Below are 17,925 nucleotides of genomic sequence, written 5' to 3' on the forward strand. Positions count from 1 at the left end.
CACTACCAACTGCCAGTTCTGTTGCTGAAGCTTTGGGGTCTGCTGCCTCCAGCTCTAATTTCTCTCTGAGTATAAACACATCGTCCATTTTCGTGACAAGTAAGACTTTAAAGTTATTACCAGGCTTCAGTGTAAGTTGGTTTACATGCGTTCTTTATTGAGCGTGTCAACCAATGTTTACATCTTTTTTAACAGATTATGTTGTTTGAGTTATCCCTGCATCAACATTGAATACAATTTAACATGTCAACTTTACAGCTGTGTTGGCACCAACTCAAGCTGCCACGACAATTCCATCTTCAACTCCTACCACTTCAATACCTCTAATTGTGACTTCATCGCAACTACATACGAGTTCACCAAAGCTTGGTTCAAGAACAACAACTGGAACGTCTCATTTGCCATCAAGAAGTACAAGTTCAGAAACAGCAACAACTTCATCACAAGGAAGTACAACTTTTGCATCCTCAACTGAGACATCCACACCCCTTGATACCACTCCAGTGCAACAGACCACAACACTGAAAGTCAGTGAAACATCAACTGTATTTCAAACCTCTCCACCAATTGTAACTTCGTCCCCTCCAAAATTGACTGCAACACTTGTAAAGTCATCCCCAACACCAATATCATCATCTTTAGAGACAGTCAAGACAACCTCGGCACCAGTCAGTGTATCATCAGAAACTCAAACTTCCACTCCACTCACTACAAATCAAGATGCACAGAAAACAAGCTCACCAGCAGTCAACCCAACTTCATCACTATTTAGTACAAGTTCACAAAAGCCTGATTCAAGTGCAGCACCGGGAACGTCTCATTTGCCATCAAGAAGTACAAGTTCAGAAACAGCAACAACTTCGTCACAAGGCAGTACAACTTTTGAAGCCTCAACTGAGACATCCACATCCCTTGATACCACCTCAGTGCAACAGACCACATCACAGACAGTCAGTGAAACATCAACGGTATTTCAAACCTCTCCACCACTTGTAACCTCGTCCCCTGTAACGTCGACTGCAACACTTGTAAAGTCATCCCCAACACCAATATCATCAACTTTAGAGACAGTCAAGACAACCTCGGCACCAGTCAGTGTATCCTCATCAGTAGCTACTCAAACTTCCACTCCACTCACTACAAATCAAGCAGCACAGAAAACAAGCTCACCAGCAGTCAACCCAACTTCATCACTACTTAGTACAAGTTCACAAAAGCCTGATTCAAGTGCAGCACCTGGAACGTCTCATTTGCCATCAAGAAGTACAAGTTCAGAAACAGTCAGTGTATCATCATCACCAACATCTCAAACTTTACCTGGCTTCCCAACTTCCTCATCACCAGTTTTAACCTCAAATGTTCCGTCAACTCTTCTTCAAAGTGGAACTTCACCAGCACCATCAATTGCAACAACTACTGCATTGGAAACAACTAAAACTGCATCACCACCTGAACCAACAATTATCTTGCAATTCAAATTGCAGCAGAACTTTACAGCCCAGCTTGCAAATAAATCCTCACCAGAGTTCAAAGAATTGAAAAACAAAGTATCCACAGCAGTAAGTAATTTGGAGTCTTTTGTCATTTGAAGAATTTTTGTGAAACTATATACTGTTGCACTTTTTTTGAACATGGGATAAATTTATTAACAGCTAATAACTTCATGAAAACAGTCCTTTTAACAGTCAAAAAAAATGTTAAGGGTATATTTCAATTCAATTGGTAATGAAACCTAGGTTAGGATCCAACTGGGTAGGGATTTTGGACAATACAGATCATATCACGTACAATATAATCAGACAATTTACAGACTCACACTTAAAATAAGAAATGCATTTCCTCTGACCTTTTTGCAATATTTTTCCCAAATGTGCCTTTAACAGCTCGACCAAGTATATTCAGCTAAATATGGAACTAGCTTCAACAGAACTGTGATCAACGGTTTCAGGTAAAGCATGTTGCTACAGATATGATTGCAAACTCTGATGTTCCCTTTTATAAACTCTCAAAATGTACAATGTTATCATAATTTTGTGGTAGTCCAAATGCAGGCATGCTGTCAGCATTGAAGATAAAGCGCAGATATTCCTTTCTTGAATTTCTATTTTGTTTGTCTTCATTTAAACAATTCTTACTATTTATCACGAAGTGCATTAATACAAAAAAAACATTTGTAATTAAACTGTACTGTAATTAGTGATTCACTTTTTACTATGTTTTCATTACAGTCAAGGATCCATTGTTGTAGATTCTGAGTTGATATTCAATGATGTCAGCTCACTACCAACTGCCAGTTCTGTTGCTGAAGCTTTGGTGTCTGCTGCTTCCAGCTCTAATTTCTCCCTGAGTATTAACACATCGTCCATTGTTGCAACAAGTAAGACTTTACTTCCAAGATATATTTTTTCACTGACAACTTTAAAGTTTATTTACAGCCTTCCTTGTGCAAAAATCTAGAATGTCATTTATAAAACCCCAAGGATTCAAAATTGAACTTTCAAATTTGCAGCTGTGGTGGCACCAACTTACACGGCTGCCAAAGTTTAATTTTGAACATCTATCATGTAATTTTTTCAAAATGTGACTTCATCACATCTCAATGTTAGCACACCACCAGTCTTGAGCCAATTCATCTATTTCTGACCTTAGCTCTGAAAGTTTTCGAACAAAAAACTACTCTTTACCAGCAACAACTGCAGAACATCACCAGTTGTGACAATTTCACCACCATTTCAATCAAGTCCTGCACCAGCAAGCTTTTTTTTGCATCTATCAGCAGAAGTTCAGAAACAGCAACAACTTCATCACAAGGCAGTACAACATCATCATCAAAAACTCAAACTTGACCTGACTTCTAAACTTCCTTAATACCAGTTAATAGGAGCTCAAGCTCCACCATGAACAAAACTTCACCTCAAACTTTTTCAAGTCGATCACCACTTTTATGGTATTGCTTCCAGGCATTAAGACATCACCAGCTGTGTGTGACAATTTCACCACCATTTCATCTGAGTCCTTCACCAGCAACATCATATTTGCAATCTATCAGCACAAATTTAGGAAGAGCAAAAACAACTTCATAACAAGGCAGTTCTACTTTTCAGCAGTCATGGGCATCTCCATCCATTTAAATAACTTTAGTGCAACTTATGACATCAAAATTTGTGAATATTATATTTAGAGTAGGTCAGACTTTTTCACAAAGTGCAACTTTTCCAGCAGTCATCACAACTGTAACACCAGGAGCAACAATATTAGGGTCAGTCAAAACAACTCTTCCAGTCGCAAATTAACCCTGACCCTCCCATCTCTGCAAGTCATGAGCATATTTCACCTTTCAGCACAAGTATTGAAACAGCAACTTCAAGCCCTAAACTAGGTAGAACAACTTGCCAAGACATTTTCAAATGTCAGTGAAACTGATCACATCAAATGGTCAATGGTAAATGGACATGAGCTTGTATAGTGTTTTTCTAGTCTTCTAACTACTCAAAGCGCTTTAACCCACACACCTACACCTACCCACTCACACCACACACAGTCACACACTGATGGCAGTGGTTGCTATGTAGTGAGACCATCAGAAGTAACTAATCCCATTCATACTAAGGGTGTGCATGTGTACCCAGTTAGTAAATCATAACCGTTTAGGAAAAATCAGTAAACGAAAACCGTTTAAAAAAAATAAATAAATAAATAATTTTAAAATGTTTTAGAGACACGCATTCAATCATCTCTGATCGGGTTCTGGCTTTCCATGTCGCCCTTTCGCAGCGGCGGTAACCGGTTGAACGTAAGTCCGTGAGCCTCTCTCAGGCTTGCGCAGTCCCGATGGTCAGGCCCATTCGACTACGACCTCAGATCAGACAAGACAACCCGCTGAATTTAAGCATATTACTAAGCAGAGTGTTAACCTTCTTGCTTCGCGTTCCAACCGTGGTCAGGGCGCACAGGGGAGACTTATTTCTGAAAAGCGGCCACACCCTCCATTGGTTGTATAGCGCGATTGCGGTCCACTTTTTTTTTCTTCTTGATTAATAAAAAAAAAAAAAAACGGTTAACCGTGTACACGAAAAAAATGATGTTGTGTAACTGTTTCCAATTTTTGTGTAACCATTCACACCCCTAATTCATACGCATTAATTCACTGCGAATGAAGCAGCGGGAGCAATTCTGGGTTAAGTGTCTTGAACAAGGACATATCATACATGTTGCTGAGGAATCTAGGGATTGAACCCTTGACCTTCCAGTTGAGAGACGACAACTCTACCAGCTGAGCTACAGCCACCCCATCACTGTTAGCCAATTATACATCTACTGCAGATCAACCTTTTTGCCACTTGCCTCTACCAGTATTAAAGTTGAATATCACAGGTAACTTGTGTTAAACACAAGTGGTATAACAGAGTTAATGAAACAGTTGACAACTTAAAAACCTAACTAAATCTTTCTCCCCAGAAAATATTCTATCAACTTTAACTCCCATCACTGCAAGTCGAACATCAAAAAACACAAACGTCATTCAGCTATATCACCATTGCTTACAATTTCACCACCACTTGATCCAAGTCAAGCATCAGCATCATCAGATATTTCACCTATCAGAATAAATTTGAAATCAGCAACGACAACTTTACAAGGCAGCACAACTTCAACAACAGTAAAGGAGACCTTCCTGTACAACTTCTGAAACCGAGGACCTCACTGCAAGTCAATGATACTGTACATCAACTTTAGATAAAACCTCTTCAGCAAGTGTAGTTTTACCATTGGTCAATACAGCTGGAACATTTGCAAAGTCATCTCCAACACAATTAGTTCCAACTTTAGAGTTGGTCAACACAACTATATCAGTAGAGACAAAAACTTCACCTACAGCAACTCAAACCTCATCTGCCACCTCTTCAATTTATGGACTACTTAACACAAACTTGCTATCAGTCAGTCCAAATTGATCACGGCTACATGCAAGTTTATCAAAGTTTGACTGAAGTCCATAACCAGGAACATAACTTGTGCAATTGATCAACATTGGTTTAGAAAGTGCAACATCATCACAAGGTAGTACAGCTTTGGCACCTGAGCCCTTGCTAACTATCAACAAAACTTCACTGCAACTAATGACATCACTGCATGTCAATGATACATCAACTTCTGATCAAACCTCTTCACCACGTGTAATCTTTCCACCTCTCGGCACAAGTGTAACACAAGAATGTATCATTAATAAAACTGTACATTCAGTCAAGATCACTTTGCAATCAGTCAGGCAACCTTTACAGTAACCTTTACAGCAGTGAATGCAACACCACCTGTCAGTGAGAGCTTATCACCATTTACTTCCTCAGATCCTCTATCACCTTCTCCAACTGCTGGAACTTCAGCAGCACCAACAGAAGCAACAACTGCTGCCTTGGAAATGACTAAAACAGCTGCCCCAACATCTGAGCAAAAAGTCATGCTGGAATTTAAATTGTTGCAGAATTTTACAGAACAGCTAGCAAACAAATCCTCCTCAGAGTTCAAGGAACTGGAGAACACAGTTTCCACAGCTGTAAGTCTTATGTTTATATAAACACGCACATCCACAAGTTTTTTCATTCTAAAAAATGTTTTTTTCCTGTTACTCTTGCAATCAGTCTCATTAATATTTCTACAGCTCAACCAAGTTTATTCATCTAAATATGGAGCGCTCTTCAAAACAACTGTGATCACTGATTTCAGGTAGATGATTATGTTTCATATGTATTTGAAGACTGCCGTTTTACTTTTTGACCTCTAAAAATGTTCAAAGACTGTTGAAAAAAATGTTTATTTTTTTATCTGGTAAAGGTTAAAGTTAAAGTTTTGTTTTTCAAACTAACTACCGTTTGCAATGGGCCATAGTCCTTCATTTGCACATTATTCTGCATCTTCCTTCGCCTTTTGATCTTGTCTTTTTTTCCCTCTAATGATCAGCCAAATTGATTACAACATTTGAATAACTAATTAAAAAATTTATATATTTCTGTTACAGTCAAGGATCAATTTTGGTCAAAGCTGAAGTGATATTCAATAATGTCAGCTCACTAGTAAATGCCAGTTCTGTTGCTGAGACTTTGAAGACTGCAGCTTCCAGCTCTAATTTCTCCCTCAATATCATCTTATCATCCATTGTTGCAACAAGTAAGACAGCTTTTATTGTCAGACAATTGTCTAATGGTCAACATCACCAATTTTTGTTGTAAAAATGTTGTTATTATTACAGGCTCAAGTACAGCAACAACTGCTCCAACAACTCTTACTACATTGCCTCTTGATCGAACGTCCGTCCTCAATACTACAGGGGCTTCAACTAATACTCCTTCAGCTAAAGCTGCCTCCTCTGCCACTCCCAATGCAACACCAACTATGACTGCAGCTTCTGCAGCTTCTGCGGCTTCAACTGAAACTCAATCCCTTGCTCCTAGTGTTACAACTGTTTCAACCACCCCTCCAACAGATCCACCTTCTATGATGACTTCTTCCATTACAGAAGCCACTACTATGGCTTCAACGAATCCTCCCTCGTCCAGTGAGGGAACACTTGGTCTTCAGTTTAGTCTAGACCAAACATTTACATCAGACCTATCAAACTCGTCCTCCACAGTGTATACAACGCTATCTTCAACAGTGGTCTCTCAGGTAAAAAGATGGTTTTGTATATCTTTTGACAAAGGGGCCATAATTATCTAGAGTAGCTGAATGTTTGGCAGCACTTTGAGTCCAAGACAAATTTCCCCAAGGGGACAATAAAGTGTATCATATCATATCGCATCTCAAAGATTAGGAGTGAGACATTTCTTCTTACAACTGTTAAACAAAAAACACCTGGTTAATGCTTAAGTGCCAACCTGGAAGCCCCCTCTGCTTATAAGCTCATATACTCAATTCTGAGCTATAAAGAAATCTAACAGCTATATCTATTAATTTACATATTCTCAAAATGCGTACAGCCTAGTATCACCATCTGCTGGGCTGAAATACATGTACACAGAAAATACATAGAAGTTTCCATTATTTAACCTAGGAATCCACTTTCAAATAACGCACTAACTCACCATATTGTCATCAGAGAATAATCACCAGGTGATAGTGATCAGGATTCTTCTTCATCTACCCTAAAAATGTTAAAATCTTAACACATAAGAAATAAAGCGTAAGTCAAGAACAATAATCAACAAAAGCAGAAAACTATATTTCCAAAACAATTAGGAAGGCGGTGAGGAGAGAATCTTAGTTTTCAACCCAATTCTTCCTTGTCCCTCAAACAGAAATGATCTGGATTTTATGAGGGGAAAAAGTTATATTGAATCAAAATAGTAAAACATCATACAAGCAGGGGTATGGTTTTTTGATTTGTATGCTTCATAAATAGCTGCTACTTTACCATACCTTTTTTTGTACAATCCAATGATGACAAAGTTATTTTAGGAAAAAAAATACAAAGACTTAATATAATTTTTGGCTCATGTTTATGAAACACAGATGAGTCTTTTTGTATTACTGCTGCTAAAAACTATCATTATATAATTAACAGCTTACCTCTCCTTTAGGTCAACATGATTTGTCGGAAAGTTTATTCGTCAACTTTCAGTCGCTCAATTGTTAACATGTTCACGTAAGAATAAAACTTATTTACTATGCAGTCTACTTTTTTCACTTTGATATTAACTAATACTGATCACTTCCTATATTAAGAGTTTGATTTCTCCTTGTCATTGCAGGAGAGGATCCGTGGTTGTTGACATGACTCTTGTCTACAAAAATAAATCCTCAGTTCCTTCAGCAAGCAGCGCAACTGCAAAACTCAGCACTGAACTAACCAGCAACACCACCTCCCTCAACATTATACCTGGCAGTGTTATTGCATGTAAGTTGCGAGTAACTCATTTTGATCTTAATAGAGTACAAACTGGCTTAGAGGCAGGGTTGGTAATTTTCAAAAAACTAACATGATTTTGAAAGTAGCATTCCCTCAGTGCTGTATCTGCACCCACCCCGCTCTCCAAAGTGGATCTGGAGTAAATTATCAACCCTGCCTTTAAGTAATGTTAATAATTTTGCTGAAATTAATGTTGGGTTATGATTTTGTGGCAATATTTATTATAAATTAGAAGAGTACACTACATGAAACACAGTTATTAATTTTAAAAAAGTAACAAAAAAACAATGCTTCATGGATTATCTTAATTATTCACACCTGATTTTTTTTCCTTATATTTTTAGCAAAGATTATTTAACTTGCTTCTTCATTTGCATTGCTTACATTTCAGATTCATCAACATCAGACAGCCCTCCGCGCCCTCAGGGGGTCACCGTGGCCATTCTTTTTTCCTTTTCACTTCTAGCTGTGGGACATATGCTAACAGTATTCTAGCTGAATCATGAGACTATCGCTCACTGCATGAATGGCTTTTGAAGTTGTATCAAGCATATAGTGTGGAGAAATAATGTTCAAATAAATTCAAAATGTATTTTCATGTACGACCAGTGTAGTAAGATGCACAGTTACAACTTCACACAAATTATTGTTCTTCACTTTTAAAGGCAGGGTTGGTAATTTTCAAAAACTAGCATGATTTTGAAAGTAGCATTCCCTCAGAGCCCCGTCTGCACCCACCCCCTCCCCTCTGTGCTCCCTCAAAAGCCACGCCCCTCACTTCCATACACGAGTGCGATGCTAATAAAGCAGACCTCAGCTCATGCTTTTGAGTGTGGGCCCATTGGGTAGAGAATGAGCAGGGAGAGGACCTAAAGACAATTTCAACCAAAATATTAAAAAGTGTATCTGGAGAAAATAAGCAACCCTGCCTTTAATATGTAATACTTAAGATGTAAAAAGATCAACCCATTTGCAAATTTACTACACAAATGAGGTAATCACAGGTCTTGCATGGTTTAAGGTATGTCATCTATGCATTTATTAATTTGATTGCAAAATGTTATTGGAGGACAAATTGCAAATCAACTGTTTTCTGTTGCTAGGAACGAACTGTAACTCATGTGACACATCACTGCACGGCATCTATAAAACTAGAAGATAATGTAACCATGTTTAAACCTCCTGTCATTGTTTCCAGTCAGTTTAAGAAATTATACTGATTATGTTTAAAGCACTTAATGGTTTTATTCCCATTTTGTATATCAAAATAGGTGACCCATCTAGTCTGAACTGTCATGTATTGAATTCCCCCCAAAAAACAGTGGTGCACTCAAATGCAGTGTAAACACTGAAAACTAAATGTAGGATTATCAACAGAAAAATTCAAACTGTGACATAGAGAAACACAAGGATAAGAAATTACAAAATAAAACAGGACACACTTAAGACGTAACTAGTTAAGATTAAAATTAAGAAACAAACAAGGGAAACAAGCTACACCAGGGATGAATGAGACAAAATAAAAAATCTAAACACTAAAAATATATACAATATACATAACTAAACAAGACCAAATCATGGCATGAACTTCCTGTTGAAGGATCAGTGACAACCTTTTAAACCACTTTTATTTCAAACATGTCTTTTCTGTTTTATAACTGGTTTCTTAGAACTGTTTTTATCTGGGGTGTTTTAATCTTTTGCTCAATTCAATTTCATGTATGTATTATTTTCAGTTGTCTCATTTGATTTACTTCATTACATTCCTAAGTGTCTTTTTTATCGTGCCTCAACAATGTAAAACCCTTTACCTTTGTATTATAAAGGTTAGTTTTGTGTTATTATTATTGTGTAAATGAGAAATATGAAATATGTATAAAATGATTTAAATTTACAGCTGCAGATTTGTAGATCCATTTTTTTAACAGAGCCGCAACAGCATTATGTTGTAGTTTTGGAATATGTACCATGATTCGAAATAAAACATTAGTTATATACTTTTTTTTTTTTTGGGGGGGGGGGTCTTTTATTCGAGTGTGACATTTATATTGTTGATCATTTGCAATTCAGATCTCTTTAAAGCTTAGTTTCAGGTTTACTTCCATCAGTATGTTGCGCTATTGCAGGAGTAAAGCAGGCTGTGGGGTTTGTGGGGGGAAAAGTCTGCTCTGAAGGTCAGGTATTAATAGGAATGGTAAAAAAAAAATGTTTCGATGGTGCAGGGGTGGGGGTTTAAAGCATCTGGTGTTTGTGGAAGCATATTAATGCAGCCGCCAGCGTAAGTGGTGTTCACTGACCACATCCTGTGTGCCACTGGTGGGAGCGACCAGGATGTGGCCATAGAGCAGTCATAGCTAGCATAGAGTCTCCCCCTCCTCCTCTGTTAGCTACACACTGATACTGCACCAACGTAACCTACAGTCAGAGTCAGCTGTCTGTGATTCAGTATGCTGTTAAACTTTTTTCCTGGCTTTTGGGCTGTTTACCGTTTGTATTTCCTTTTATTGCTTCTATCATGATTTACAATTACTTGCTTAATTTAACTGCTTTAAGCTTTCTTGATTTTTCTACCTATTGTTGGTGCAATTATTACTTTATGGATTTTACCTTTTTACTGCTGCTTTTATCAGTTTTTATTGTTTATGTTTGCTTTCATCATCTTACATATTTGGCACCTCTGGTCTTAATTCATGTTGGTTGGTTTCTTGCATTGTCTGGGTTCTTAGGATGGTTTTTATGGTATTTGGGTTTATTATGTTTGTTGGGATCTTGCTTAGCCTGGGTTCTTTCAATGTTTCTTATGGTGTTTGGGTTTGTTATGTTGGTTGGGATCTTGTCTTGCCTGGGTTCTTTGGATTGTTTTCATGGTGTTTTGGTTTATTTTGTTGGTTGAGTTTTCTGTTGTTGTATTGGTTCTTTTACTGTTGAGTTCTTGTTGCACCAGCAACAAAGACAGGTTTAAATCCTATTTATCAGATCGAGTTCAGTTTGTACATGTTAATGACAGGTCCTCTGTGCACACCAAAGTCAACCATGGAGTGCCACAAGGCTCAGTGCTTGGACCAATTCTCTTTACATTATATATGCTTCCTGTGTAATATTATGTGGAAACTCTCCATACATTTTCGTTGTAATGCAGATTATACTAAGCTATACAAGAATGTACAATAGAAACGTGCCTTAAGGACATTAGGACCTGGATGACCGGAAATGTTTTGCTACTTAACTCAGACAAGACTGAAGTTATTGTGCTTGGCCCTAAAACCCTCAGAGACTTTATCTAATGATATAACATCTAGCACCCCTGCTAGGAATCTAGGAGTTCTATTTGATCAAGCTATGTGCTTGAACTATCACATAAAACCAACTTCAAGACAGCCTCTTGTCACCTTCGTAATATCTCTAAAATCAGGCATATCCTGTCGCAAAATGATGCAGAAATCTAGTCCATGCATTTTTTACCTCCAGGTTGGATTATTGCGATTCTCTTTTATCATGGTGCTTTGGTAAATAAAGTTACTATTATTTTTTTTGTATTCTCAAAGGTTTATTTCACAAAACGTATTAATGCTTTAAAACCTTGTAATATGTAACTTTTTTCTTACAGTGCTGAGTTGGAGAACTGCAGGAGGGGGATGTAATATGGCCTTGGAGAGGCATGCAGCAGGAGCAGCAGCAGCATCTGGGATTAGTGCATGGTGCTGAGGATGAGAGAGTGGCAGAAAATATGAAATATAAGTAGCAGATTGTAATAGGCTGTTCCATTTATGTGCGTCATAAATGTACTAAAACCTTGCTCGTCTAACCTCATTAATCTGCTGAATAATCGCTCACCTCATAGAAAATAAAATAAATAAACTTTGATTGTTGAAGACTCGTAGATGGATCATCAATCTCCAGTTAAAATGTTAAAGGTCTGCTGATAATACAAGCTTGTCACTGCTAAATGTTGGCAAACCTGATCCAGTGTTCAGTTGACTTAAATTCCGGTACTTTGATGGTGACTGAGAGGATTATGTAGGGTGTTTCAAGCAGACAGAGAAGAAGAATTAAACAAATGGCATAAAAAAAGAGTTCAATCATGTAATGTGACAAATCATGCAATCTCAATCTACTGCAGTGTTCAAAACATGTAGGCTTTTTTCTTTAAAACCTTTAAGCCTCTACAATAAAGTCTTTGAGAATCATTCTCCTGATGTTGCTTGTTTTAATTTGGAGCCTTTTTGTTTGTTGCACTTTCATGTTATCCCTTTTTTCCAAGAAAACCGATTCAGTCCGTCTATCTATCTCTCGCTCGCGCTCTCGAAATAGCTCTATATATTTGAAGCACTGCTGTCAAATAACTTTAATATTTGTTTAGTTCAAGTCACACAACATGCATTACCTCGCTTTATTGTGTAGTTCATCTATTAAAAATAAAATAAGATACATAAATTGGCCAGCTGAAATGAAATAATTTTTTGTTTTCAAATAAAATAGTCTTGTCTACATGAGTTGTTGTGTTATTTTTAAAAATGTTATTATACCATTGTATACATACTACAGCACAGATGTCAAATTCAAAGCCTGTACAGTCATGTTCAGCCTTCAAGATAATATATTTTTTCTATCATAACTGCCCCTCTGGTCTTAAGCACACACACCACTGGGCACCCAGAATGCCCTCCAGCTCCCCCTCCCCTCAGACACTGACTGTTAGATCACAGACATGTTTGATGCAATGAGAGCTTTCTGAGAAAAGTTGCGCCTGTGGGAGACCTTACAAGAAATTAGATGCTCTCTTTTCTGAATATCAATTTTGTGATTGAGGTGGTGTCAACTTGTTTGATCATCCTATTTATGTTAACAAAATATATTAAATATAAGAATTGTTACAACCCGGTCTCTTAGGCTGCAACATAAAGAGTCGAAGACAAGGCATACCAACAGTGACAACAAATTAATTTACAACATAATAAAAAAATTGTGAAACCGCGCCACTATGTTCACAGAGGGTGTGAGAACAAGAGGAGAGTGGAAGTCTGTCTGGAGAGGAGGACTATATGGACTACCCCGGGCCCAAGTGTAGCTCATCCCCTGATTACGACCCCGCCTTGACCGGAACCTGCAACAGAAAGACAAACCAGCAACACGGGAACACCAATAGGTGTTAGAATATATATATATAGAATAATTCATGGTTAGTTATTTAAGAAATCCCATAACAGAGAGGTCCCCGCAGAAGCTTTTTAAAGCTTACTGTAATCCGCTGTATACTGCTCACTTGTGGTGCATTACTGTAAAGCTAAAATGAGACCGTTACAGGCGGCATATAATGATGCATTTAGAATATTTCTCAAATCACCTAGATGGTTGAGTGCAAGTCAAAGGTTTGTTATAAATAATGTCTTCACATTTAATGCTGTATTGAGAAATTGTATGTATAAATTTATGTGTCGATTAATTGATTCAGATGATGTCATCATAGTGTCTCTCACTCAGCCCAAACTAAATGACTCAAGGTCGTCCTCAATTTTCTGGAAACACCGGTGCAAATGTCTCTTTGTATTTTAATCACTGACAAATTGTGAACTGCATCGATTCCTTTTGTTGATGTCCGTCCATCCATCCATCCATTTTCTTCCGCTTATCCAAGGTCGGGTCGCAGTGGCAGCAAGCGCAATAAGTCAACCCAGACTTCCCTATCCCCAGAAACGTTGTCCAGCTCCTCCCGGTGGATTCCGATATGTGCAGGCTAGATGGAATACATTTTCCGACAGACTACATCACATCCCTCCTGTCCTCACTTCCCTCCACTGGATTCTGGTAAAAAAAACCAAAAAAAAACAAGCTCACCTCCTGTGTTGTCTCCCAGGGGGCAAGATGACGAGTTGTCATTGAAGCTCAAAGCTGAATTCGTCGGCACACCCTGCGGAAGAGAGGGGCGGAATGAGAAGAAGCTCATTGCATTTAAAGAGACACACACACCAAAACGGAGCGTTCTGAGAGAGCTAGTTTATACAGGGTCACAAACCTACTCTGGTGCTTGATTCATGTTATATTTTGACCAAAACACAGAACAGATGTTTCATTTAGACGACAGGGGACTGTTTGAAAAGGTAGAAAAGGGGTATATGTCCTCTTTAATTATGAATATAAACTTAGCCCCTTTAATCAAACACTTAACAAAATCGATAACAGAACTGCACAACAGGATATTAAAAAGACAAATTAGTTTTAAATAAATGTAGGATGCTGTCATTATGAACAAATGTGAGGTATGGCCATTGTCTCTCCTGTTTCCAATTGTTTTATCCCAAAAATTTCACTTTGCTTACTTCATCTGGTGTGGGTCCTTTTCTGGTGACAGTGTGATGTACGTAGTATTGGATGACAGCGTTAAAAGTGATAGCTGTGGTTGTGTTCCAGTGCTCAATCGAATGAAAATTCCAATTCTGGCATTCCTGACGTAGCATGACTTCGCTTTTCCATCCAGTGTGACTTCTGCGTGTGTGTGTCTGCGTGTCTGCGTGTCTGCGTGTGTGCGTGTGCGTGTGCGTGTGTGTGTGTGTGTGTGTGTACACGTGCGAAAACACGTGCGTGAACTCAAAGTTTACAAGGACATTGCATTCCTCAATTGAAGAACAGTAGTGCAAACTTCAGTTCAAGAACACCTCATGAATCTGACTGGGTATTTCTTAGGAACATTCAAATCTAACACAAAATCTTAAGAAGAAATTGATGAATGAGGCTCAATGTCTTTCCAGTACATATTTGTATAAGTCCCCTTATGTGCCAGCACAATGCAATAGAGAGCCAATGTTTTATATTCTTGTAGAGACTGTCTGTGAACAGAAAGGATTGGACTCCAATGAGAACTGGTAATAAAGGGATAAACCAGAATTGGAATATATCAAACTTGCTGTTATCACCCCATTGAGCAAGGGATGGGGTTTGGTTAGGGGGGAGGAATGGGTGTTGTTCTGCAGGTTGAACGTGTAGTATTTCTTCCTGTCATTCCTGTCATTTTTCTGTATCAGTCGACAGCCCCCACCCATGTCTGCTGAGCTGCTCATTACAGTGCATCTTATCTCAACAGAAACTTCTGAAAAATGAGTCACAGCAGACGAACTAAATGTGAAGAAAGTCTTTGTGTATAGATTTACACAAAAAAAAAGTTCTTACAACAATCAACCAGTTTATTTCAAAAACTTTTTAAAAAAGGGTTGTCTTCTGCTAAAATGCAGGAAGCAGAGATTTTTGGTTTTAGTTATTTTGGTCTCATTTCAAGTACTTCTCTAGAAATAGTTTAATTTATTTAATAAGGGTAAAAAGGGAAAGATTAAACAACAGCCAATATTTTTGGAGCAAACCTTAACATAAAATGTTAATCTTGAAAATGTGTTTGAACTTTCCTAAATGATTTTCTTCACTACAGCTGTTCCATAAATGAACCCCCTTTATTGTGATACAAATGAGTTTCCCTCTGAGATGGTGTTTACTTTCCCTCTGCTGGAGAAAAAACTTCTGGACACTTTTTGGTAGCGGGTGATGTTTTACTCTATACATGATTTGGATGGTTTTAAAGAATTTCAGTGTATTCAGTTTGATGAAGAGTGGGTTTGTTGGTTCTCTGTTGGTGGATTTGGTTATAATTTGTATGGCTCTAAAAGCAACTTGACAGGCAGGAACAATCCAACTGTAACTTGAACAATTTTTCATTTGGAAAAAAAGGCTGCAAAGTCAGAAACATAGCAATGTTCTTTCCTTGGTTTTCTCGTATTTTCCACTCAACGTTGCTTATGCAGTCGTTTCAGCTTTTTGAAGCTAATTCTATCATTTGCAGCGTGTTTCCGTCTTTGTATTTGTATTCATACAAGTGTCACTAAAAGTCCACTTAGGTTAAATCAATCTATGCATCCTGATTAGTCATTACAGATAAAGATTTAGAAATTTGGTTGTAAGCTTAAGAACAATTTAGAGCATCTTCAGTTCATATTACTTTGTGAAGCTACCAGTTGAAAGGGCAAGAAATAACCTACTTTCTCAAAAAGCCAATATTATTTACTAATAAAATATCCTTTATGTAGCTTGGAGAAGTTTTATTACAGAATAGAAACATGCTGCGATTCTATTTGTATTGTGCACACCCTTAAACATGACGCTATTAGTCCTTCGGCAAAAAATGTCCTCACTGTAAAAACACGCCAAAAAAAGACTCTTATAACATCTCTCCTAGTCTGTTGTTCCAGCAAAGGGCATTCACCTCTGTGTAACTGACGCAGGTGTTTCCTTGACAAGGTGTATTCTTAGTGAGGATTAGTTAAAAATAATGGAAGGCATGCATTTTGTGCTCACACATGACAAAAGAGGCTGGCAATCCAAGATTATTCAGACACATGGTTGCAACAATGAAATAATAGAAGCTGTAAGAATTGTCTTTGTTCAAATACCTCAGCCAGAGGTCAGAATGTGGAGACCTTTATTCATGCTATGTATTCAACCTTTGACTCCTCAGATAAAGTCTATATTTAACAGAGACAACATAGAAAATAATATTGTCTTTTGTATGTGGATTTTAACAAGCTAGGGATGTAACGATTCACTCAACTCGTGATACGATTCTCTCACGATTTAGTTAACAAAATGAGACTGTAGACAATTATTGTGACTGAAAAAGATTCCTTAAGGGGCTGCAAATCCACTTGCTTTTTAATGGTTTTTTTCTCCCAACAAGGGGAGGTGATTGGAGCTTCTCGTTGTGGTGTTGATTAAATGCTGCATCATGTTGGTTGTGCTATTTGTGTAGTTCCCTGTCTTCTTGTAATATTTGCACACAGTTTTTGTCTTGTCTGTTATCTTCTCATCTCTTTCATTGTCTGTCTCAGGGAAGCCAAAATGCTTCCACACCTCCGATTTAAAAGACGGTGGTGCGTCCTCAATTTCAAAATCTCGTGTGATGTGATTTTTCAGAGCACCGATGTGAATCTCGACACCTTCGAATCGATTTATCACGATTTTACGATTAATCTTTACATCCCTATTGTTGCTTTGTCAACTCTTTCTGCCTCTCTGAGTTTATAGTGAACTATAATTACTTAATCCATTTCACACAAGTGTCCACATTCTTAGTCTGAAATGGTTTTGGCCGTTAGTTATCTGGCATAACTGCATTAGAAGCTGCAGATGCTTTATTGGCACAAAACAATCAATAGTAATATAACATCTAAAACATTTAACAATTATATTATATCTTAATATATACATTTTTTCAAGCTAGGCCACCATTAATCTGTTATCTAGCTTGCTAATTGTCTATCTCTTTATATAGTAGGACTGCATAATCTCTACACTACAGTGTTTTCCTTTTGTCATCTTTCACGTCATGGATAGTATGACAGCATGCCGAAACAGTTAGCATACCAGGACTTTGTGTCTAAAATTAGATGTGTTCATTTTTGTCTACTTCCTTTGATGAGTTGAGTACAAGATGAATTTATTGTGTTTCTGTCTTCAACACACTTCAACAGTATCACTCTCATTTAAATGCTAACGCTCAGAGCGTTGGACTTTAACAGTCAAATACCTGATTTTGTGGCATAACCTGTTGGAGCTGCTGGCAATAAATTAAGGACTGATGCATTCAGTCTGACTTTTCAATAGGAAGCAGTGCAAAACCTGCTGTAGCTGAAGATTAAGACAATAAAGAAATGACTGTGTGTGGTTCTTTAAAGAATATCTTTTTAGGACTCTGCTGACCTTAAAATAAAAAAAATAAGTTTCATACAAAGTTGCCACAAAGTGACATACCTATCCTCGGTTGCTCGAGATGCAAAAAAAAAGGTGGTTGTAAAGTAATAAATCAGTCGTCCCCGTGATCATCATTAAAGGTAATGGTGCAGAGCAAGATGCATTGCTCGCTCACAACCATGTTACAGACAATAGGCTACTGGATCTTTTTAAGTATTAATGGTAAGGGTGACATATGGAACCAGAAGCTTAGACTAAATTGTGACACCTTGCACATGTTTGAAATAGTAGGG

The 17,925-nt window shown here is 37.7% G+C and overlaps 1 protein-coding gene across 1 annotated transcript; it reads left to right on the forward strand.

Moving 5' to 3' along the window:
* Nucleotides 1–145: 145 nt before the first annotated feature.
* On the forward strand, nt 146–9,898 carry LOC136180986 (uncharacterized). Its single transcript, XM_065960826.1, has 11 exons — nt 146–149; nt 259–1,559; nt 1,884–1,948; nt 2,229–2,377; nt 5,349–5,554; nt 5,660–5,724; nt 6,017–6,165; nt 6,248–6,663; nt 7,575–7,639; nt 7,746–7,891; nt 8,295–9,898. Exons 1-11 carry the CDS (start codon nt 146–148, stop codon nt 8,396–8,398), a joined length of 2,670 nt encoding a protein of 889 aa, XP_065816898.1. The 3' UTR covers nt 8,399–9,898.
* The last annotated feature ends 8,027 nt before the right edge of the window (nt 9,899–17,925 follow it).

Source organism: Labrus bergylta, chromosome 1 (genome assembly GCF_963930695.1).
Source record: "Labrus bergylta chromosome 1, fLabBer1.1, whole genome shotgun sequence".
NCBI lineage: Eukaryota > Metazoa > Chordata > Actinopteri > Labriformes > Labridae > Labrus > Labrus bergylta.